Source organism: Passer domesticus, chromosome 8, assembly GCF_036417665.1.
Source record: "Passer domesticus isolate bPasDom1 chromosome 8, bPasDom1.hap1, whole genome shotgun sequence".
Classification (NCBI taxonomy): Eukaryota; Metazoa; Chordata; class Aves; order Passeriformes; family Passeridae; genus Passer; species Passer domesticus.
This window is the reverse complement of record NC_087481.1, coordinates 5655232-5677813: the sequence shown is the minus strand read 5'-3', so window position 1 is coordinate 5677813 and position 22582 is coordinate 5655232. Positions and strand designations below refer to the sequence as shown.

Here is a 22582-nt window from a genome sequence, read left to right as displayed (position 1 = left end):
CATGGTCTCTCCCTCACCACCTCCCTTTCCTTGGTCAACTTTCCCTGTCCTAGGCCAAGCTGCTCCATAGGTTTGGCTTTTCCTGCCAGATCCAAATCAATTGCACAGCTAGATGTCTTGAGGCATGAAGGGGGGCAAGGCTGGATGCTTGATCTGAGCCTTGTGTTCTACTCTTTCCAGGCTGCCTTGCTGCATTCCATTGGTGGGGATATGAAGAAGGGGTCACTGGGACTGCCTTTGGTCCCCCCAATAGGCAAGGCAGGAAGTCCCCCTGTGGGCAGTGCTGCGGGGTCCCTGCCAAGCTCTCCCCAGCTGGATTCCCAGGATTCCAGGGAGATGAGGTAAGCCAAGGTGTCTGCTGCTCCAGTGTGCTGTTCACCTCACTCCTCCCATCTCATGTGATTATTTTGCACAGTCAGCTGTCCCGTGTATGTATGCAAACATCTGTGTTTTCACCATCTTGCCCATCTGTGATGATCCAGCACAATGTCAATCCCAACACCAATGCCCCAAGAGCAGGGGCTGTGGTGGGGAAGAGGAGGAAGGGCTTAAAAGCTCCTCAAGATGCGTCCAGGGCTGGACTTGGCTATTGATTGCCTCTGCAGTGGTTGTGATGTCATTTGGTAGTTGTACTGCATGGGTCTGGATCCTGAAAATCCTTGAATGCTGTGATCCTTGACTGTCAACTTCTGCAAACAGGAGAATATGTTTGGGCAAATATTGGCTCCTGGAGAGGTGTCTGCAACTTCAGGTGCTGCTCCTGTAATCTTCAAGTGTAAATTCAAGGTGCCTGGGCCTCCACTGTGAAATGAGATCCCAGAGAAATTTTGGGATATAGATGTATAATCTGATTGATGTTTAATATTTTGATCTGAGCTTAAGATCAAACAGGGCAAATTGCTTGAGAAGAGGCATAGGACTGTACCTGATGGAAAGGTACTGGCTTGGATATGTATGAGAAAATGAAGCTGTCAAGCTGATCCAAGTGATAACAATAAAGAAGGAGTCACAGAAGTATCCTTCCAATTGAAAATCTTCAGTAGGGCTTTGAAAGTGTGATCTGAATATCCTTCCCTAAGAGCTGAGTTGGAAAAAGCCTTTTTGTTCTGGAAAGAGCCAGATGGTGTAATGTCATTCTCAGGAGACAGCGGTGCTCTGACCACATGTAGAACAAGGCTGTCACCAGGGTAATGCAGGAGCAGGCAAAGTCAAGCTTTGGCAGCAGTACAAATGTAGCTGCCCTCCATACACACTCGTGTCTCAGCTCAGCAGCTCTTGCTGCTTCAGAGAGGCTCTAGGAACCACTTGGCTCCAAAAGGAGAGGCAGCAGACTTGGGGAGTTTTGATGCAAGTTGAAGAATGACTGCTGTGTTTCAGCCAGAGCTTGGCCAGCTCTGTCTGACTCCAGAAACAGAAAGCCCAAGAACAGTTAATCAGCTTGGCATCTTGTTGGGTTTATGTGTTGCATTTCCCCCTTCATCACAGTGGCCATGCTAATAACTTTGCCTCCTTTCATGGTACACCCTTTCCCTCCCTTCTCTTTCTACCTCCTCATATGTTCTTTTGTCCTCTATTTTCTCCAGGCCAAGACCCAGCAGCAGAAGCAAAGAGAACAGCTCTGAGGATGCAGGTAGGTAGAGGGCATGCCTGTCCTAAAATGACCATTGTAGTCTTGCCTCAGAGGTGACATTTGGAGAGCTTGGTTAAAACCCATTCTTTTGAAAATTTCATTAAATTAATTTCAATTCCTTGATGGGTTCAGTGGAGCCTCCCAGAGTCCAGTCCCTGCGAGTGTGCTCTGCTGGTGCAGTGAAAATTCCTCCAGTGGGAAGTGTTGGGTGGCAAGAGCTGGAGTGGTGGCTTGGGGCCCTGGAAATGCAGTGCAGGAAAAGGAAACATTCCTCTTTTTCCTGCACATGCCTTTTATCTTCCTGAAGCCTTCCTAGTATCACACTTAGTAGAGAAAATGAAGTCATTTACCATGAAATGAGAAGTGTTACCACTCCTTTCTCCTGCTTTTGAAGGAGAATACCTTTCCTTGTGGCAGTTTCTGAGCTGAACCCTTTGAGATCTGGAGGAGATTCATGGGCACTGCCTGGTTTTGCACTGGCAGAAATAGGGAAAGCTCCTATGACAGAAAGTCCTTTTGAATTTTGCAGTGAAGGAGAAGGAGGCTTCCAGGTGGATGCAGCTTAGGCAGGGTGTGAGTTTGTCATCCTCTGAGAGCACAAGAACAAAGCCACCCGTGGCAGGTTCACAATGACAAATCTCTTCCCTGGCTGTCTCTGCCTGTGTCAGTGCTGCAGGCTGAGGCTGGGGGAGGAGATGCCTTCTGCCTTGTCCCTGTCCCTGCCTTGCCTGATCCCTGACAAGTGGAATGTGCCAGAAAAAATGCAGTCTCTGGTGCATCTGGCTCAGCCAATGCTTTCAAGTTGAAAGCCCCAGTGACACTGTTGTTGTTCCTTTGCCATCTCTGGGCGTGTCATGCTAGGAGAGATGAGACTTGGAGAAATAATTCTGCTGATGCAGAAAAAGGGATCAGATCCCCTGGTCCATTTGGGGATCAGAGCTAGGTCTGCCAAATCCTGGGTGTGGCCCCTTTGGAATGACTCTTTATTTCCTGATATGCAGCTGGAGTGCTAAATGCAGCTCAGGAGTAGTACTGCTCAGTAAGTTAGGTGACATTTTTGCTGGATCAGTTCTGGACTAGAAAGTACCTATCTTATTAAACCCTGCCTGTTTTACTTTTATTACTGACCCCAGCATTCTACAGGGTGAAAGAATCCAGTTTTAAGACACTCATTCTGCTTGGATGCCATATGATTTTATCCTCCGTGAAGCCATGTAAAGAATTACATGTTGATGGAAAGTATTTTAGAATGATCCTCCAGGTCTGATGGAGAGTATTTTAGAATGATCTGCCCTCTGCTATTTCCATTAGGAAAATTTTGAATTGACCGTATCAGCCAAGATCAGAAATGTTTTGAGGCAGGCCATGTTTATGTTGGGTTTGGGTGACTCTGCTGAAAAAAAAGCGGGGAATGAACCCCAGGAAGAGGCAAGTAGAGCAGAATTGGCACTTTTGGATGACCACTTTGTTCCCTACAAATACAGGCTCGCAGAATACTGGGCACATCTAATGGAGAAAGCAAAGCTTCTTTTATGTGTAACACGTGGTGCCGTTGTTTGTGTCCCAGCACTTCCTTTGTTGTAAAGAGTAATATAAAAATCCCAAATGTGCAAAACCTGACCTCAAATTGAGTGGGACCTACAGAAACAAAGGCCTAGAAAGCTACTTTTGAAAACAATGATTTCCTTGACAGTGTCCGATTCTAGAGACCACTGTGAATTTCCAACTGTTTGGAAGGAAAGGGATCCTGTAGTAGTGGGGAGGCAACAGGCAACACATAAATAGTAGAACCCTTCTCTCCTGGCTTGGCAGCTCCATATTGTTCAGAGAAATTAAACTGATGCTGGTTTCATGTAAAATAAGAAACCAACCAATCTTTTCAGTAACTAAAATGTGCTTTGAATGCCTCACCCATTAGATGGGTTGATTGTAAAGGCATGAGTTCAATTAACTCACTTCTTCTCTTGTACCTGAATTACAGCTTCTTCTGAGCCTGCTGCAAACACCCAGAGGAAGAAGGGAAAGAGCTCTTGGTGCAAGATAGGACCTGGGATGCCTCTGTTCCCAAGGAAACTGGCTGACCTGTTTGGCTTGGAGACCTATGTGCCGAAGCCCGACCTTGGGAATGGAGGTCTGGGCTCCCGGCCGGCTCAGGGGGCCTTGGCACAGGAGCCCCAGGAGCCTGGCTCAGCCTCACACAGAGGTGAGGGGGGAGCTGGGCCGCTCTCTGCTGGGAGGAAGGGTCTTGTGGCAGCCCAGCCAGGCTGTGCACATTGCCAGGGAACAGCTGTGCCCTGCATGTGGCCCTGCAATGAGCTGTGCTGCTGCCAGTGCCCCGTGCAGCTGGAGGGCTGCTCAGCTGTTGGGCAGGGAGAGGAGCAGGAGGGTGCATGTGCAGCTGAGCCATTGCTGGAGAGCACAGGGCTCTGGGCTCCCTGCTGTCCCAGGGCAGCCCAGAGGCCAGGCTGTTCCTGGGGTGCCTCTGTGGAAGTGGGGCAGGGTTTTCCCCTGGGCTGTCTCCAGTGTCTGCCCGTAGGACCATGCTTCCCTGTCCAGCTCTTTAGAAGTTTCCAGGAAATGTGTCCCATGAAATATGGAGCTTCAGATGTTTTAGGTTTGCATTGTGGCCTCTGTTACCTTTTGTGTGTCCATTTTTCTGACCTGAATGACTGCAGTGGTTCCAAGGAGGTTACCCTGGGATCAGGAGTTTCCCTGCCAACTTCCCAAATGCTTCTACCTTCCAAGGCATTGCCTTCCCCCCTGAATTCCCTACCTTCCTCAAAGCCCATTTCTAACTCTCCTTTTTTATTGTTAAGCTGACCATTCTGCAGGATCAAAAATTTCTGATTTAAGAATTCCTTTTTTCCTACTTGATTTTGTCCTCTATGAAGCTGTTGTATAGAATGATTAGTTCTCTGAATTTTAACAGCTCTGTTGGAGAGTATTTCAGAATGAGCTCCATTGTTCTACTTGAAATTAGAAAATCAGCCTTTGGTCAGACTAGCTTGAAAGTAGCCCAATCTCATACAGTTTAGGATGAACATCCTTGGGGAAAATGAAATATCTACTCTCAAGGACACAGTTCACGTTTGGGTAACACTCCTGCAATGCTGAGCTTTTCTTTGAATGTCCTCCAAAACAGTCCAACAAAGAGAAGAAAATGTAAATCCAAGTGCATACATGTATTAGTACCTTTGACTTCTTCCGGGAGCTGGAAAGAAGATGTTTACTAAAATCAGCATGAATAAGGGCAGATAAGAATCTCTGTCAAGAGCAATCTCCATCTCTGCCCTTCTCTATCAGGCACAGAGGCTCTCCAGCATCCAAGGGCTCTGGCCTTCACCATGCATCAGGTTTCAGTCTGCTGGCCAGCAGAGTAATGTCATGTCTGCTGCCAGTAGCCCATCCCTTGGGAGAGGGTCTAGGCATGTGGACCTTGCTGCTCTCAGTCCCAATCTCTGTGTTTTATGAGAGCTCTGCAACCTGGAACCTGTCTTGCCTGTTGCCCAGCACAGCATTTTTGGGGGCTTGAACTCTGCCAGAGATTTACAGGAACCTTTGCTTCCATTCCCAGGCCTCCCCCTGAGCCAGGCCAAGGAGACAGATCATCCCAGCAGTCCTGGTCTTACGAGGGACAGAGAGCTGAAGGACGGCTTTGGAAAGGTAAGGGACAAGGACAGGGATGAGCAGACTTCCTTTCCAGTGGCTGTTTAGTACTTGGCACAAAATGTCACTGAAAATCATGATCTTCCCCCCACCCTGGGAGATAGGGATTCTCTTGGGAATATATTTGACAGCTCCAGAGCAATTGCTTGGCTATTTCCAGTGGTGCCAAGGTCACTAGCTTGGACATGGTGCTAAGGTCACGCCAGAAGCAATCTTTATGTGCAAAAGCTGTTTTAGAGAAGTTCTGAATGACAGAGCAAGCTACACATCAGTGAATGTGGGCAAAGTGCACCCTCAGAAGCAGAGAAGCAAAGACTCTAATGTTGAGTGTAAGCAAGTCTGCAAAAGAAAATGGGAGAGTTTGATTTTTCCTGGTTACCTTTGTGGCTGTATCTCACAGCCCTCTCATTCTCAAGTTTTCTGCTCATTAACTTCTGCAACTTGTTTTCACACGAGTCCTCCTTTTGGTCTCGTGTTCTCACAGACCAAGTCCTTCAGAGTCCTTCAGAGCTGAGTCCTTCAGAAGCCAGGAAGTGAGAAATAGCTGCAACTCCTGGCCATGAGTGTTAAGCAACAGCTCATTACCACTCCTTGCTGGGCATTGCACATGGTTTTTATTCTGCTGCCATGGCCTGTAGGAACTGAACTGCCTGCTCACTGTCATGTGAGCTCTTCATCTGTCTTGGAGCACTCCTATGAATTCATGCTTCAAGCAGGGCTTCCTGACATAGGTTGCAGTTGCAGCAGTGGAAGGTCATGGCACTGAACTGTTCCACCTCACTGTGTGTAATTGCCAAGGTGAGGACAGGAGACATTCCTCTGAAACTATGGAATGGATATGGAGCTGCATTGAAGCCTATGGCACCCTGTGGACTCTGTGCTCCTGATGAGATGTTGTGTCTGCTTTGTGTGTCTCTGCTTACAGTCTGTGATGTATTTCCATTGCACCTAGATCCGTGCTGCACTGTGGGAGTTGGCTCAAGAGAACTTGGAGCCAATGGACACAAAGCATTTTGTGGAAGAGATGAAGAAAAGGAGACAAAAGAAAAGATTCTCGCAGCTTCTTCCTGAGACAGTTGAGACCAGGGACGCAGCTGAAGCAAGTAAGTGGTGGCTACACTTGTGGTCCTTTTTGACCACTTGCTTGCCCCTTGCACATGGCTGCAGTCAGACTGGGGGGCTGTTCTGCTTGCATCTGAGTAGAAGCTTGCTTATTTGTTTCTGTTTCCCAAAATAAACTGCAGAGACATGAAGAGTCTTGCCCATGGCCTCCCTGAGTCAGTAACAGAATATCAGCTTCCCACCTTCACCTCTAAAGTCTTTCAGAGTAGAAAATTCTGTCTTGCAAAGTACACTGGGGCTTCAGACTCTCTCCTGGAGAGCAGCCTCCAGGGAAGGTGAGGCCAAAAGACTGCTTTTCAACTGGGATTCCACCTGGACGAAACAAAGCTCCATTCCTTCTCATGAAAACACCAGAGATCGTTCTCTGCTGCTCCCTGCTGAGGAGCTGATGCTGTAGAGCTGTGCTGAAGCCCCAGGCAGTGCTTCTGCTGCAGCCCCGGGAGCAAGCAGCGTTCCCGACTGAATCCCGGCCAGGCTCTGCCTGCAGGGCTGTGAGCGCTGCCCGAGGGCGGCAGCGGGGCCCTCAGGAGGCAGCACTCAGCCCCAGGGCAGCACGCAAGGTTAGCTGCACTTTCTTGGGTAACTTCCCCTGCCAGTGTCTGGAACAGGAGAACAAAAGCAAGGCAATACTGGCTTTTCCTTGTTTCTTCGAGGAAGCATCACTGCAGGTTGGTTTTATACTAGAAGAGGGAAGATTTTGACTAGATATCAGGGAGAATTTTTTCTATAATGAAGGGGATGAAAATTTGGAAGGTTTGCCCAGAGAAGCTGTTGTTGCTCCATCCTTGAAGGTGTTCAAGGCCAGTTTACATGGGGCTCTGTGGACCCTGATCTAGACGAAGATATCCCTGCTCACAGGGCTTGGACTAGACGGTGGTTAAAGGTGCCTTCCAACCCAAACTCTTCTAGGATTCTGTGATCACTGTCCCTTGTTAGTGTTATCTTGGTATAAAGTGGTATACCATTGTTATACTTGAAGTTCTTTGGGATAACAAAGAGATGTTGCCCAGCTCCAGCAACTTTTGTTGTCAACCTGTCCAGCACCCTCCACTTACAAGCTCTTCTTTGCTTCCTGCAGCCTTTAGCTTACCACCTGTTGATGGCACAGCTCCTAGGGTGCAGAGAAAAGACCCTGGTACTGCCTTGAAGAAGAAGGTCTTGAGAAAGCAGGACAACGTGCCCTTACTGCCCAATAAGCCCACCATCCTTGGAGATGGCAGCTTCCCACGCAACTCCTCAGGTAAGCCTGCTCCATGGAAGCTTTTCCCTGCATGGCTTTTTCGCTGCACAAGGAGCACAAAGTGTCTCCTGCCTCAGCCAGCACAGCTGGGATCTTGGGGCTATAGACTGTCCTGAGAATGAGCAGCAAATCTACTTTTCAGTTACTCCAGTTTGGTAGCACTAGAGAGTTGGTTCTTAGAGATCCATTGGAAAGTGGGGCTGAATAAAGTCTGTGCTAAAGGCCTAAGCTCTGGCTTTTGCCCATCCTAATACTCCAAACTACAGCACTGATGCCAGGAGGCAGCTGTGACTGCAGGGATGAGCTATGGGGCAGCATGCCAGGCTGTGCTCACCGTGCACCTACGAGTGCCACCATGATCTGCTGTCCACTCACCATCTGGGCCCTCTACCTGTCTGCAGTCCGGCTCTGCAGCCAGCTTTTCTGCTGTCCAGCAAGGGCTGTCTCTGCAGGGCAGTCAGCAGCTTGGTGCAGCTGTGCCTCTGCTCCCAGCAGTGCCCGATGGCTCCTGGCTGCCGCCATCCAGGGCCTGCAGTGCCAAGAGGGAACAAGCAGTGCCTCCTGTGTCACCCAGCAAAGACAGTGGCTGTGTGCAGCAGGTGACAGCCAGGAGGTGCTGCCTGCTGCTCCCAGGCTGTTTGCTGCCTGCAGGAAATGCACAGCAGACAGTCCCCAGTGGCTCTTGTCTCTCCTTTGTGGGCACCCTGCCTGTGCTGTGATGCCAAGCAGGGCGAGATGAGAAGAAGGCAGCTAGGAATGATACTTCAATGCTCTTTGCTAGTGATGCTATTCCATGTTCAGAATTGACCAGAACTAGCCTGATGTGGCTCTCCATCCACAGTGAATCTAGATGTGTGTATGTCTACATACTTCTGCAGTGCCATCACTGGTGTCAGTGGCTGAGGTACATCAGTGACACCCAAATTAGCTCCTGCCTGAATAGTTCTGATGTTTGGGTTCCTCCATACTTTGTGAGAACATGCAAGGTAGCACAAAAGCCCTACAAAGTCTAGAGCAGTTTGTCTAGATTCTGTGTAATATTTATACTCCATCCTTTTAGACAGCTCAAATGTTTTCATCTACACAAGAGGAAATGAGCTTTTGAGTACATGATGTGAAATTTTTGATTGACAGTACTTTTGATGACAGATGGGTTTCATAAGAAATGCATTTACCATCTGATTTTTTCATACCTTGTTAATTCCTTTCTTTACCAAGAAATTCAATTAAGGCAAACCCAGGCCAATTGATTAACAACAGAGTGCATGTGCCAACAATGTGCATCTGTATTTGCCTATTTTTATCCCCAGGACGCATTTGGAAGGCTTTTTTTATCAACTGTCTAGTCTGGAAATTGCATTTTTCCACAGGAGAAAGTTTAGAAATGTCTGAGTTTGCAAATACAGCCATTAGATGACAAATACATTTCCCCATAGCATCTTTGAAATACAGCCAGTGTGTACCTCTGAAAGAGCAAAGTTTCACAATGCTTGGAAAGAACAAAATCCATAAACCACTGCCTTCCCAACAGTAGGCTAAATGTATGTGCAGTCAGCTGCCTCTGTCTAGAATATGTGAAGTTAATGGAAACAGAGGCACTGTCAGGTGTGAAGGGTCAGGTATGGCTGTTCCCTGGTCGTTGCTCCATGGGGATTGAGCCAGGCCCAGCAGGGCTGGCTTGTTCAGGCTTGGCTTGGGGCTGTCACGAGGCAGCTGCAGGTCTCTCCTCAGGGAGCTGCAGAGTGCCCCTGTCCTCAGGGCTGGGGAAATCAGGGTGCTGAGACAAGAGGGGCACTGAGGGGCTCCCTCCTGGGCAGCGAGTGCTGCTGGTCAGCGCTGTCTGGCAGGGAGCGGGAGCTCTGCGGCCGCAGGAACCTGCCGCTGGCCGTGGCACCTGTGGCCCTGGGGAGCTGGGGCTGCGGGGCAATTGTCAGGTTTAGCCTGGAGCTGTGCCCAGCTGGGGAAGGCTGGGAGCAAGCAAGGAGCCCCAGGAGGCAGACATCAGGGCAGTCTCTGCCCCAGTGGCAGTGTGTGCCACAGGGAACCCTGGCTGGGAGATGGGGCTGCAGGCCGCTCCATGGCGGGTGCCTTGCCCGGGCCGCAGCGCCCATGGCCGACCCTCTCCTTGCAGTGACCTCGCAGACAGCCACTGGTGCCCAGCGCCGAGAGGAGCCGCTCCGTGGGCATGGGCAGAAGGACAGAGCCTATCCAGACCCACAGCAGGCCTTGCAGGAGGCACTGTCCTTGCTGGGCAGCGATGACTGGTAAGAAAGGCCCCATCACTCCGTGTCCCTCACAGCGTTCGGGTCGGTCAGAAGCGTGTCTCGCTGGTGCCTCTGAGCCCCGAGAGCCCAGAGGGCCAAAGGGCACTGCTGAAACCTCTGCAGAGCAGTGAGAGGATAAAGACTGGAGAGCAGCCTTTTCTTGGCCTTGCTCTGCAGCACCGCTCCAGCTGCAGCAGGTCCATGCTGTTTCCTGGCTTTGGCAGCTGCTCCATGGAGCTGCAAAGGAAATGTTGAGGGAAGAGAGAAAGCTGTGCAAAGAGATGATTTGCTGGCTGAAGGCAGAAGCAGGATGGCAGCAGTTTTGAGTGTACAGATTTGGGTACCTTGGGCCACTGGCCCAGTGGGACTGAGTAAGATTTCTCTCTGCTCCCACTGCTGACAGCAAGGGCAGGTGACAGGCTCTCCCTGTCATCTCCTGCATGTGAGTCCCAGAAGCAGCTCCAGGGAGTTCCTCTTTCGGAACATCCTGGGGCATCCTACTGATTTTTTTGGGAATTTATGAGGTGGGGTGGAGTGGGTGAGACACACAGGCCTAGACTGAAGAGTGGAAACTCAACTCCAGAGTGCCAGTGCAGACTCTCAGTGCTGAACTGCCTGCTGGGGCAGACAAAGAAGGAAAATGCCCCAGTAACAGCCCAATGGGACTGTGTCTCAGGGACAGGTACAGGGAACTGAGAAGAAACAGCAGCATGGCCCAGCCTCACAGCTTCTAGGAAGCAGCGACAGAGGGACTTCATGTGCCAGAGATTTCAGGAAGGCTGTCTTCTTAAACAGCCACGAATGAAGTCTCTGAAAGCCCTCTCTTTGCCTCTTGGATTTGTGCATGCTTTTGACATCTACAGCATCCTGTAGCAACGCATTCCACGATTTCATTAAATACTCCTTGAAAAGCACCTCCCATGGCTTGAGCTGCCAGCCTGGTCATTTCGGAGGGTGCTGCCTACTTCTTGGGCAGAGAGAAAAATCAATCTTTTTGTTACATGCCTTTCAGGGAGCTGAAGGAGAAGGGACTCTTCAACATCAAGCACCTGGCTGAGTCCCATTCAGAAGTCCTGCTGTCCAGACTTCATGACATTTGCTTGGCAGTTACCAGCGAGGTGAGAACATTGTTTTGAATTGTTCCCCATACTTCATACAGGATGTGCAGAGTAGGTATGTGCTTGTTCATCTCCATGTGTGCTCAGGGTGTGCCTCCATTTCTGGTTTGAGACCTTCTATTTCCCATGTCTGTCAGCTATCTGTAGGATCTGTGTGCACATGTAGCTGTATTTACTGGTAGGTCGGGTATCTGACACTTGTCTGTGAGTGAGGTGCCATTACAATGCAATGAGCAAATGGCAAAATCAAGACACTAATGACGTTATTTGCCAGAGTCTTAATCTCTGCCCAAGCTGTAATTCAACACTGCAAATGAGTCTGTAGATCTGAGCCTGTGTTTTCTGTTTCCTGGCTGAGTGCTTCAGCTGCTGGTGTAGCTTTTCTAAACAGGAGCAATTGACTCTTCTATTTTTATGACTTGTGTCTTTATGATTTGAAAGCAGCCCGTGATTTAATTTTCTAGTGAAAGGGCCTAAAATCATGGCAGTGGACATTTTAGAAAGGTTAGGTAGGAAGCTTTAGTGAATTTTGGTTGGTTTTTTTTTTTTTTGGGGGGGGGGTTTTGTTTTGTTTTTTTGGGGGGGTTTTTTTTGGTTTGCAGTAAGCAGGTCTGAGGTCAGAAATTGGTTCCAGAGTAAGTGCCTTTCAGTGTTTGTATCTTCCTGCTCTTACTGTGCTTTTATGTTCTTCTGGACACAGTGGGATGTGTTGTCATTTCTTGGGATTTCTGCTGAAGGCAACTGGTTTTCTGTTCAAGGTGATTCTTATGTTTCCTATCATATCTTCCCCAGGTGACCAATCTTCGGTCCAAGGTGTCCTACTCTGCAGTCGTCACTCTGGGAGAGTTCTTTGTGACCTTGAAGAAGGACATGGACTGCGAGGCGGATGAGGTTGCTGCAGTCCTTCTCCAGATGGTGTGGAACTCCCCAGAGTTTGTTCAGAAGGCAGCCTGTCAGAGCCTGGGGATGATGGTAGAGAATGTGACTCCTGCACGAGCAATGGCTGCTCTCATGGACAGGGGAGTCAAGTAGGTTCTTCTTCTTCCAGTGATGTTCTTCAGCGTCTAGTGTGTGGGCGGGGGAAGGGATGAGGGAAAGAATGGGAATGATGGGAGGGAAGGGTCCTGTATCCTGCATCTTCTGGGAACTCAGTGACTTCATTCTCTGATCAACCTCATTTCTTTCCTCTTGTCACCTATTTCTGCCCTCCTGCAGCCTATTAGTTCTCAGAATCACAGAACTGTAGAATATGGCCAGTTGGAAGGGGCCCTTCAGGATCATCAGGATCATTGCACAGAGCAGCCCAATGCTAACTTTGTGTTTATCTGAGGACAGAACCTTCTGCAGGTGTCTGCAGCTGCAGGGAGAAGCCAGGCCCCCTTCCCCCAGCAAGGACATGGAGCAGGCTCTGGCCAAGGCCTGTGCTGCTGCTGCTCCTTCTCCCCGTGCCCCAGGGTTTGCTCTCTCCTTCCCAGGAGCCGCTACGCCCAGGTGCGGAAGTGTGCGGCCCAACTCCTCCTGTCCCTGATGCAGAAATTGGGAGTCACGAAGCTGGCAGGCACAGCCAGGGCTGAGAGGCTGGCACAGGTGGCAGGGACGCTTGCTCAGGACTGTCACCAGGACACAAGGTAATGATCTTCATTTCACTTCCTGAAACAGGAAAACCGTTTTGTGTTTGGCTTTAAAGGTAAAACCAGAAAAGAGTGGAAACTCAAGGAAATAATAAGTGACCTCACTGTGTGGATAAGGGTCATGGAATCACAGAATATGCCCAGTTAGATGGGATCTATCAGGGTCATCCAGTCCAGCTCCCAGCCGTGTGCAGGGCACGCCAAGAGTCACTCCATGTGCCTGAGAGCATTGTCCAAATGCTTCTCGAGTTCAGTCAGACTTGGTGCTGTGACCACTGCTCTGGAATGCCTGGGGAAATAACTGTACTGGGTAACCCAAGGTTGGCCAGCAAGAAGGAGCATTGCCAACTTCCTGTGACTTGAAGGATTCTTTACTGAGATCAAAAGAGCTCAGATTAGCCAGTCCAACAGTTCTGATTGGCCTTAGGTGCAAAACACAAAGCCAAAGTGTTGGCTAATATTCATCACTGAAGGATCCCAAACATCTGCTTCTCATTAACTTAAGACATTGTTAGAAATATTTCAGGGGTCTTTAGACAATGTATTCACTCTTTCTAAAACCCCTTCTACAGATTTCTAGAATGCTGTTATCTGTGGCTCAATGACCTCCAAATTTCTTCTTGAAGAAAACTGTAGTTTCCTGGTGGCAAAATCAACCCAAACCACCAAAATCCCCTTACTTTGATGTGAAATTCCCATTAAGAGCTGCCAAGAACACCAGAGCAACTAGCTACCCCTGTGCATACATATAGTATCGAATAAGCAACAGGATGCAGGAGGTGTTTTGTCCTGGCTTCCCTGCCAGTTAAAGAAAGGCAGATTTTTGTGCAATGGCAGCAAGACACTGCTAATAGGCTCTGACAACAAAGCAGGTGTGTTTTGCTTATTCCCTGGGAACACCCACAGTGTCAGAGTGAAATGGTATTTTTCTGTGGCCCCACGTTCTCCTCTTGCCTCTTGTGTTCAGCTGACACACTGTGCAGTGTCAAGTGGAGGTAAATCTCCCTCTTTGCTGAGTAGGTAATGCCTTCTCATGCAGGGGTTGCACCTGATGAGTTTAAGGTGTCAGCCTCTTCTGTTAACACTCTCCCTTTCTTCACTGTTGTTTCCTTCCTGCCTGCCTTCCTTTCTGCCTCTCTCCCTCCCTTCCTGTCTTCCTTTCTCCTGCCCTTCCTTCTATCCTTCCTTAGGCATTATGGACAGGAGATGGTGAAGATGTTGCTGAGCCATCAAAAATTTAAAATGCTTCTGGAACAATCTCTCTCCATGCGTGATCTGGAAGATATTCTGACAAGAATTAAGAAGAAAGTAAGTGCTTGACAGGAGAAATGTCTCCTTTGTGCTAGTATTGCCACTGCTTACATGAGGTCAAGCATACCCAATGTGTCTTTATCTCATTCCTCTTCTGCTGAATCATTTTACTCCTGGGAATGAGCTGTTAATCCTCAGCGTCATCATCTGCAGGCCACAAAGGAACTGCTATTATTAGGGAATAAGTGGGGTTTTGAATACTTTGAAAATGGGTCACAAAGTGGAAAGGGAAAGAGGAGAAAATGGGTTTACATTTAAGAGTAAGCCCCCACCACGTTCTCCCTACTCTGCCCCCAGTAAAGCAATTAAGTGAGAATTGAACATAACAGAGTCTGAAGATAACAGTCTTCGCAAAAGACATGGAAGCAGTAGTACCAAGAAAACTTCCAAATATACAAAAGATGTCCAAGTCAATCCTAGTTACTACAATTACTGTCTGTCTTTTGGGAATACTGCCCTGCTGTCAAGCCCTGTGGAGCTGGAAGAAGCTTGGTGAATTCAGCAGCATCCAGTGAAAAATCCTTTGTTTGTTAGGAGGGGGATTTAATTTATTTTATCAACATTATAGAAGGGAGTATGCCTTTGTGCAGGCACAGGGAGAGTGAGTGTTGAACCAAATCAACTTCCAACACAATGGGCCAACCCTCAAAGAGTCCAACTTTTTCTGCTGCTTCCTTTAAGACCACTCATTGCCTACCAGTTTGCATTATTCCCATTTATGCTCAGGGCTAATGAATTTGGGATTTTAGACTGCTGCTCAGTGTGGTAGCACCCATAACCTGCCTTGGGCTATTGAAAACAAAGAGTTGGCATCACTGAATCTCTCTGGTCTGTTTATTTCTGTAAGTTAGGAAATGTTTCCCTAGGCCTTGGTAGCAGTGATTCTGGTTCTAAGTTGTGTTTTATATCCTAAAGATTGATGGGGTTTCTTTATGTCTCACTAGGGGATGGAAAACCAGAAAGGTGAACGTCCATCTGTCAAGGAGCCGGTGGAGAAGAGGAACGATGGCTCCAAGAAGCCCCAGGCCACATTGCCTTCTAGCAAACGGTACTGAGCACTTTTGTCAGATGTGACAAAGCCCATGGCAAGCTTCACATGCCTCTTCCTCAGGCAAATCTTTCTGGCAGAGATGACCAGTGCCAGAGATTGTTTCCTTTCCCTACAAATGCTCTAGGATAAAAAATGTCTACTTCTGCATTATGCTGAACACAACTTCTCTGGAGGGCTTTCCACAAAAAATGGAGAGACAAAAAGACATCCATTGGTGGCAGCTCAGATGATCCAGTGCAGTGGCAAGGGCAGGGTTGTGGAGGTTAGGAGAGGTCCACTTTTCTGCTGCCTGACTTGGGACAAGTAAATTGAACTAGAGTGGTTTTTTATTTAATCTGAGTGGAGTCTTTTCCAGATGGGTGTTTTGATGAGGAGTCCCAGACTAGAAGCAAGGTGCCATTCCACAAAGATGCAGGTCTCATCCATGTGATTTGGCCTGGCTGAATCATGGCTTTCTTACCCTCAGACAGTACCAAGTTTGAGTAGGAAGTAGCAAGGCAATTCCTTTGCAGCTTTGGTCAACTGGTGTCTCAAGGTGGATGTTTTGTCTTGATATTCCTGTCCTTCATATATGTTGCTCGATGGAAAGCGTGTTTGGTTTATTTCCCCCTGTGCTGCAATCAGCATTTAAGACAGGAATTTGGTCCTTGCTGTCTCTTCGTGCCAGTGGCAGAGCTACCTATGCTCCTCTGATAACAGAGGGGATTTATTTAGCTCTGTCATGCTCAGCAGTGGCAGGAACGTGACCACATGCCTCAGTAGCATGGCTCTAGCATCTTTCCATGCTCGTGGAAGAGACAGGTTGATCCAGGAGAATTGTTCCCTGTGGGGTTGTTGAGCTGTGCATCTAGTCTCTAGGGAAGCAAACAAAATGTGAGCATAGTTCTGGGATGTCTGGCTTCTGGTTTTATCTCTGTTACTGATTTTCTGGATCCTTCAGATATGCCCCTGTTCATCTGTTCAGATGCATCTGAGCTGCTTTTGCAGATTGTCATGCCTGGTTGTAGAGACACTTCTCCAGAGTGATGAGTTTCCTTATTATAAGGCACACACATCCCATATGAAGAGGTATTTAAACTTGGAAGTAGTGTCTCTCTTTCCCCACAAAGCAGTGTAACTCATGTGCCTTGGAAGCCATCTGAAGGTAGATCAGATGCATCTCATCCTTGGTTTTCCTGAGTGAGCACTGGGAGAATGTTCCTTGCAGATTGTCTCCCATAATGATAGTCACGAGGTCCATGCTGTTCTTCTGAGCCTCATGATTTTCCAGCTTCAAATAACATCATGAGGAAAGCTCCTCAAGCTGTTTTGCTCACAATTAACTGAAGGCATTGTCACCAACAGGTCCTAATTTGGATTTATTTTCCAGGGTGAAACCTACCTCTGATGGATGCCTCGTACACCGTGCCAAAGCCCAGGTCACGCTGCCTGCAGCTGTGGAAGAAACGGAGCCACTCCAGAAGCTTTACCATCTCCTGGAGGCCAAGGGGTTTCAGACACGCATGGAAGGAGTGGCACTCCTCCTAGACCTGTGCAAAACCAGCCCCCAGCTCATATCCACTAACATTGTCCAAGTATGTAGGGTGTCTTCATTGTCCCTTTCCTTTAGCTCCTTTCCTAAGGCTGCAGAAGTAAAGTTAATTCAGTGAGTCTTGGCACTCCATCCTGGCTGTTTGGGACACTCTGGTCCCTCTTACCCAGACAAATTTATACCAGGTTCAGGCTTCAGGACAAGTTTTTTTCAGTCCAGCTGTATTTGTCTGACAGGTGCCCATTGATGCTGTTCATCAGATGATGGCAGAATTTTCTGCTGCTGTAATTGCTGCTGTCTCCTACTGCTAGTTGGGTTAAGTGAAGGGAATCCAGCCACTGAAAGCATGGCTGTTGTTCTCTAGAGAAATGATGCATTTGCACGGGGAAGAGAAGTATTAGGCTGGGTTGGTTTAAAGCCAGTTTTTTTTTGAAAGAATTTTTCTGTAAGCTCCATCTTGTTTTGCTCAGGCACAACTCTGGAACTCATTTCCACTTGCCCCTACTCCTCTTGGTAAAGACAGCGCTCACCCTTCTTGGGGGGCCTTTTGTTCTCTTTGGAAAGGAAGAAAACAGCTAAGGACAGATCCATCCTTTCTCCTCCCAGTAGCTGCTCTTTCCCTTTTTCCAGAATATGGTGCCTGATGCTGTGGCTGTCAAGGGACTGAACCTGCTCTAAGGAGAGCTGTACAGCACATTTCATTCCACAAGTCTCCCTCTTAGTTAGAGAAATTATCTGGATCCTGGAAGAGTTGATCAGAGCCCTGCCCTTCTCCAGACACAGGTTTTGAGACAGACAACATCAAACTTAGATCTTCTCCAGCCATAGTTTTGCCAAAATCATAGCTGCCCTCAGTACTTGAGGGAACTGTATAGAAAAATGGGCATTGTAAATATCTGCTTACGTACTTGTAAAGCAAATGTAGCCTTTTGCATTAACAAATGGAATTGATTTAATGATTTCTAGATGGAGAGAAATACAATAGGAACTACTCTGTCCCCAACCAAACCTCTTAAAAACAGAAGAAAATCTTTCAAGCAGCATGAGGTTGCGCTACCATTCCAGTGAGTGGCCCACAGGAAAAGAGTGAAATTGTGCAAGCAAGTGCTGACCTGAGAGAGAGGATCACTTTCATCTTTTACATTGCTGAGTGCTATATCCACTCTTCAAACAAAGACATTCTAATCCAGCTTTCATGTTGCTTCTTCTCTTCACAGATTTTTGATTATTTTGTCCTGAGAATATCTGACAGCCACAAGAAAGTGAAGCAGAAGGCGCTGGACGTGCTGGCTGAAATCATCGGCCTCCTGGAAGATGCCCTGAACCCAGTGATGATCCCTTTGGTGCAGGGAATAACAAAGAACCTGAACTCAAAGGATCCCGGGGTTCATGCCGCAGCTGTGAACGTACTGGAAGAATCCATTGCTCATCTGGGTAAGGCTGAGCCCTGGCATGGACTCTCCTCTCCTGTGCCTCTGTCTCTCCCACACAAGAGAACGCTGAGTGCCTTGGTAGCTGCTGTTGTCTGTGGAACGCTCCAGCTGGCAGCCACCAGTAGCTGTGCAGGTGCAGTCCTTATGCACCAGTCCCCAGCAGGCTGGAATGTGCAGCAGCATTGCCCAACAGTCCCAGGAGCCCTTGGCTCTGTGCTGCAGGTCTGAAAAGCAAGTCCTGGACTACAACTTTGCTACAAATCAGAGGGAAAGGGGTTTTGCAGTTTTCTTGGTCCCCATTTGAATTCCCAAATGAACAGCTTTGCTGTTGGCATGCAGGGACACTGGTCCATCAGAGCTTCTGCAGAGCAGCCACCTGGCAGGCTCTACATTATAGGCATTAGCTGCCTATGTTCTACCTTTCTTCTTTCTCTTCTTTTTTCAAAGGGGAACTTATGATTCACCAAGTTAATTTCTTTGTAACAAGCAAGTCTAAATCCAGCTGCAACGATGCCTTGTTCTACATGTTGTTTTGTGTGGGGCAAGATGACAATAGCAAAGAACTTCATAGGCAAGGGCTGCCCTAAATTCCTTTGCCACATAGACTTATGTCAGCTCTGAAAATGCCTCAAAAATGGAATGTTGAGGAGGCAGATCTTCAAGGGGAGTTTCCACTTTCTCCACCTCAGCTGCTCTGTGAAGTCATGAACTGCCTGACTCATTACCTTTCTGTGTGCCAAGGATGGGCTTCTTCCTTTTTGCTCTGGGATGCAAAACCTTTCCACTGCTTCTTACATGTGACTGAACTCCTCTTGAGGTCCCTGATGTGAAATGCTTTAACACAGCTCCTGGTACAGGAGATGAGTTGGGATTTGCAAATGTGAAAGGAGAGCTTTTCTTTTGGAATTTTAAACCCTGCCAAGTAGGCAGGAAAGAAAGTCAATAACGATTCAGAAATCAGCAGAAATTTACTTTCTTTGATAAAATGGGGTTGCCCCTGCCCTTTCCCTCCCCACTCTCCTTTCTCCTATGACCTCAGACAAGTGAGCAGAAACATGTGTTTCACTTGTAGATAAAGTATCACTGCTGAAAGAGTTCAGCCACCAATGGAGTCATCTGAGTGGCCAAGCTCTGCTGGATGTCACCGGGAGTATCGCAGGTATGGCCTCCCCTTCTAAGCCAAGAGGTCTCCGAGGGAGTATTTACAGGGAATGCCTGTGAGCAGACAGCAGAGTAGCTCCTCCACACCAGGAGGTGCTGAGCTTGTCCCTCCTGCCCAGCAGCCAAGGCAGGTGTATTTGGCAGGTTTCCCCGGCTGCTGCAGAGCTGTGCAGCACCTGAGATGGGGCAGCGCTCGGCCTCAGGGCTGAGCCCTCACTGGGGCATCTCAGAACCCAGCTGTAGGAAAGGGAGGGCTCAAATACCCCAGCTGGCTCCTCTCTTGGGAGCTCAGGGACATCTGTGATCCTTTAGGGAAAATGGTGGCAAACGCTGTTTCAGGGAATCGGTTTGTTTTGTTCTCACAGAATTCTTGTTTTTCTCTTGGGAAGTTTTGAGGCTGAACCGTGCAGAGCCTGGGGGTCACAGCTTAGGTCAAAACTCAAGACACGTCTTAGAGGCACGGATTTAGTGCAAGGCAGCCTTTGGGGGCACAGGGGCAGAAGCAGAGTGCTGGGCTCCCTGCCTGTGCTGAAATCCAAGTGGCATTGGAGTGAGCATTTCAGGGTGTGCAAACAGTGTCTGCCTGTGTCAGCGCTGTCCAAAATGCTGCAAATGCAGCTGTTAATGGATTGCTCAGAGGAGCTTGCTATGTCAGCAGTAGCCAAAGAATGGAAAAATTATAATCTCTATATATAGCAGAGAAGACAATTGTTAGCCTTGCTTAAGCTGCGGCTAAATCCACTGCTAATTATGCCAGCATCTTTAAATGCTAGGTGTCATAACTTTGTGTCTTCATTAGGAATCTCAAAAGGGCATGTTCAGTGATTAGGAATGTCAAAGGCCCATTATAGAGCATTTGAATAAAGTAGATCTCCAGCAACAGGGAATACAGTTTTGCAGTTCTTTTGATCTCTTTTTCAAATAAAGGAATTAAGCATAATTTAGGACTGCTTTAGAAAGAGCAGATGTTCTCTCTGAGATTTAGTAGGGACAGCTGTTCCTCACCTTCAGTAGTCACCAATGCCTTTAATTACATTTAAACTCAAATGAGCTCCCATTTAGAAAGGGGTACCATAACCCTTTCCCTGATTAGCAGAATTGGTTTGGGGGTCTTTCAGAAGCTGTTTCAATGTTGACTTGCTGCATCAAAGTGCTAGTGGATTAACAGCATAGAGAAAATGAAGTCTCTTCCAGCACAGGATAATAAATGGCTACTACATAGCATTTTGCCTGATCGGAAAATAAGAATGGTCTCCAGAGCATTTCAGGTTTTGATCTCCCAGCCCAATCTGCCATGCAAGAAGCCTGTTGGTAGTAAATTTTTGTCTGTGTTTGATATAGTTCAGTTCAGAAAATGAGCAGAGTGCAAATTTCAGAGACAATGTGAGAGAACACTTGTGTTTTGGTTAAATTTCCATCCGCTGTGTAGCATTTTTCTCTCGCTATGTCCCTATTTCAGCGGACATTATAAAAAAAAATGGCATTAACACTGGGAGTGGAAATACCATTAAAATGTGGAGATGTCCTAATGCCACAGCAATGGGGTCTGGGTAATTCTCTAAGACACCCTGAAGTTTGAAACAGCATTTTGTTGGAAGCCTCAAAAGCATTCTGCCAAAGACACCAGCTAGTCACTGGTGTTTCTCATCCAGCTGTCAGGCAGCACCCATCTCTGTGGGCTGGAGTTTTGAAGTGGGTTCTAATGCTGCCCTTTGCTGTGCACCACTGAGCAAAGGGGAGAGCCAGGTTAGACCTTTGGCCCTTGACATCAAAGTTACAAAAATTGAATCATCCCTCTTATTAGAAATCTCTCAATTTCCTCTCTAGGGTGCATTTCCAAATCTTCAGTGTGGATTTAGACAACTTCTTAATGGAAATAAAAAGCAATTTGACATTTCAGTCATTGTTCTTGCAGAAACAGATTGTGAAATGCTTTAGGAAAGGTACAAAGTCTGCCACAGCGACAAGGCTCTGGTTGGAGAAATTAGTCCTGAGGGGTTGGTGGTTCTGTTTCCAGGATGATCAGCTGCATTGCCCGTTTCTGGGTCATGGGGCTCTGTGTGCTGTTTCACTGACCTTAGCCAGAGAGGCTCCCAAGAAGCACAAGCAGAGGCAGATCCCTGTTGGCATTGAGGCTGGTGGGTAAGGAGCTGTGTCTCTCTCCCGGCAGTGCTTGTGGAGTGGGTTCATGCCTGGAGCCCTGCAGTGGTCCAGCGCTGCGCCCTGCCCGTGCTCTGGTCCTGCCTGGAGAACAAGGCGCTGCCGGTGCGAAGCGCCAGCGTCCGCACTGTGCTCACCAAGCTGGCCTGTGCCCTCTGCGAGGTGATGGGCACCCAGCTGAGGAAGTGTGCTGCCAGCAAGCCTCCCCACGTGCGGGAAAACCTCAACAGCCTTTTGGGCTGGTGAAGCCATCATGTTCTCCAGAAAGCTGACCAAGAGCTGATTTGGACACCTCCGGATGTGACTTCTTAGCTGTGCCAAAAATGACAAAAGACTAAGGAAGGGTGTGCATCTGCCCCTGCTCTCTCCATCGCTCTTCTTAGTCATGGCGTGTGGGGCCTGAAGCAACTCCAGACTGAGGACAAGGTTAAGGCCAAGCTTGGCTCAGCCTCACACAGAGGTGAGGGGGGAGCTGGGCCGCTCTCTGCTGGGAGGAAGGGTCTTGTGGCAGCCCAGCCAGGCTGTGCACATTGCCAGGGAACAGCTGTGCCCTGCATGTGGCCCTGCAATGAGCTGTGCTGCTGCCAGTGCCCCGTGCAGCTGGAGGGCTGCTCAGCTGTGGGGCAGGGAGAGGAGCAGGAGGGTGCATGTGCAGCTGAGCCATTGCTGGAGAGCACAGGGCTCTGGGCTCCCTGCTGTCCCAGGGCAGCCCAGAGGCCAGGCTGTTCCTGTGGCAGCTCTGTGGAAGTGGATCAACATTTTTCCCCCTGGCCTGCCTGAAGTGTCTGCCAGCAGGACCATGTTTCCCTGTGCAGCTATTGGAAATAATGTCCCATAAAAGATCTTGGCAGGAAATATGTCCCATGAAATATGGTGCTTTGGCAGTGTTAGGTTTGCACTGTGGCCTCTGCTGTACTTTGTGTCTCCACTTTGCAGATCTGACTGCCTACAGTCTTACCAACAGGTTTTCTGGGCTGACTTCCCATTATCTCCTACCCTCACATTCAGAAGAGCTCTCTTTCCTCCAAGCTCAGGAAGAAGCTGCCGCCTGCATGAAGAGTATTTCAAGAATAGGATTTATGCATTAGTCTTCATAGTTAGAGATGTACATATGTTCTGATCTTTAAATATAGTTTTGAATAAATGTGTTTTGATTGTATCTTTAAATTTTGATGACATATTTTTAATTGTATATATTTTATTTTGATGTTTTTTGAAAAGGTAAATAAATAAATAAAAAAAAATTAAATAAACCAGGAGGAGA

At 48.1% G+C, this 22582-nt stretch overlaps 1 protein-coding gene across 1 annotated transcript; it reads left to right on the top strand.

Annotated features, from left to right (window-relative positions):
- Positions 1-3682: 3682 nt before the first annotated feature.
- Positions 3683-21564, top strand: LOC135306181 (TOG array regulator of axonemal microtubules protein 2-like). Its single transcript, XM_064429770.1, has 13 exons — positions 3683-3833; positions 5205-5293; positions 6249-6399; positions 7497-7658; positions 9790-9922; positions 10935-11040; positions 11833-12068; positions 12516-12668; positions 13862-13979; positions 14927-15030; positions 16403-16607; positions 17782-17998; positions 21329-21564. The coding sequence occupies exons 1-13, from the start codon at positions 3683-3685 to the stop codon at positions 21562-21564; spliced, it is 2061 nt and encodes a 686-aa protein (XP_064285840.1).
- Positions 21565-22582: the final 1018 nt, after the last annotated feature.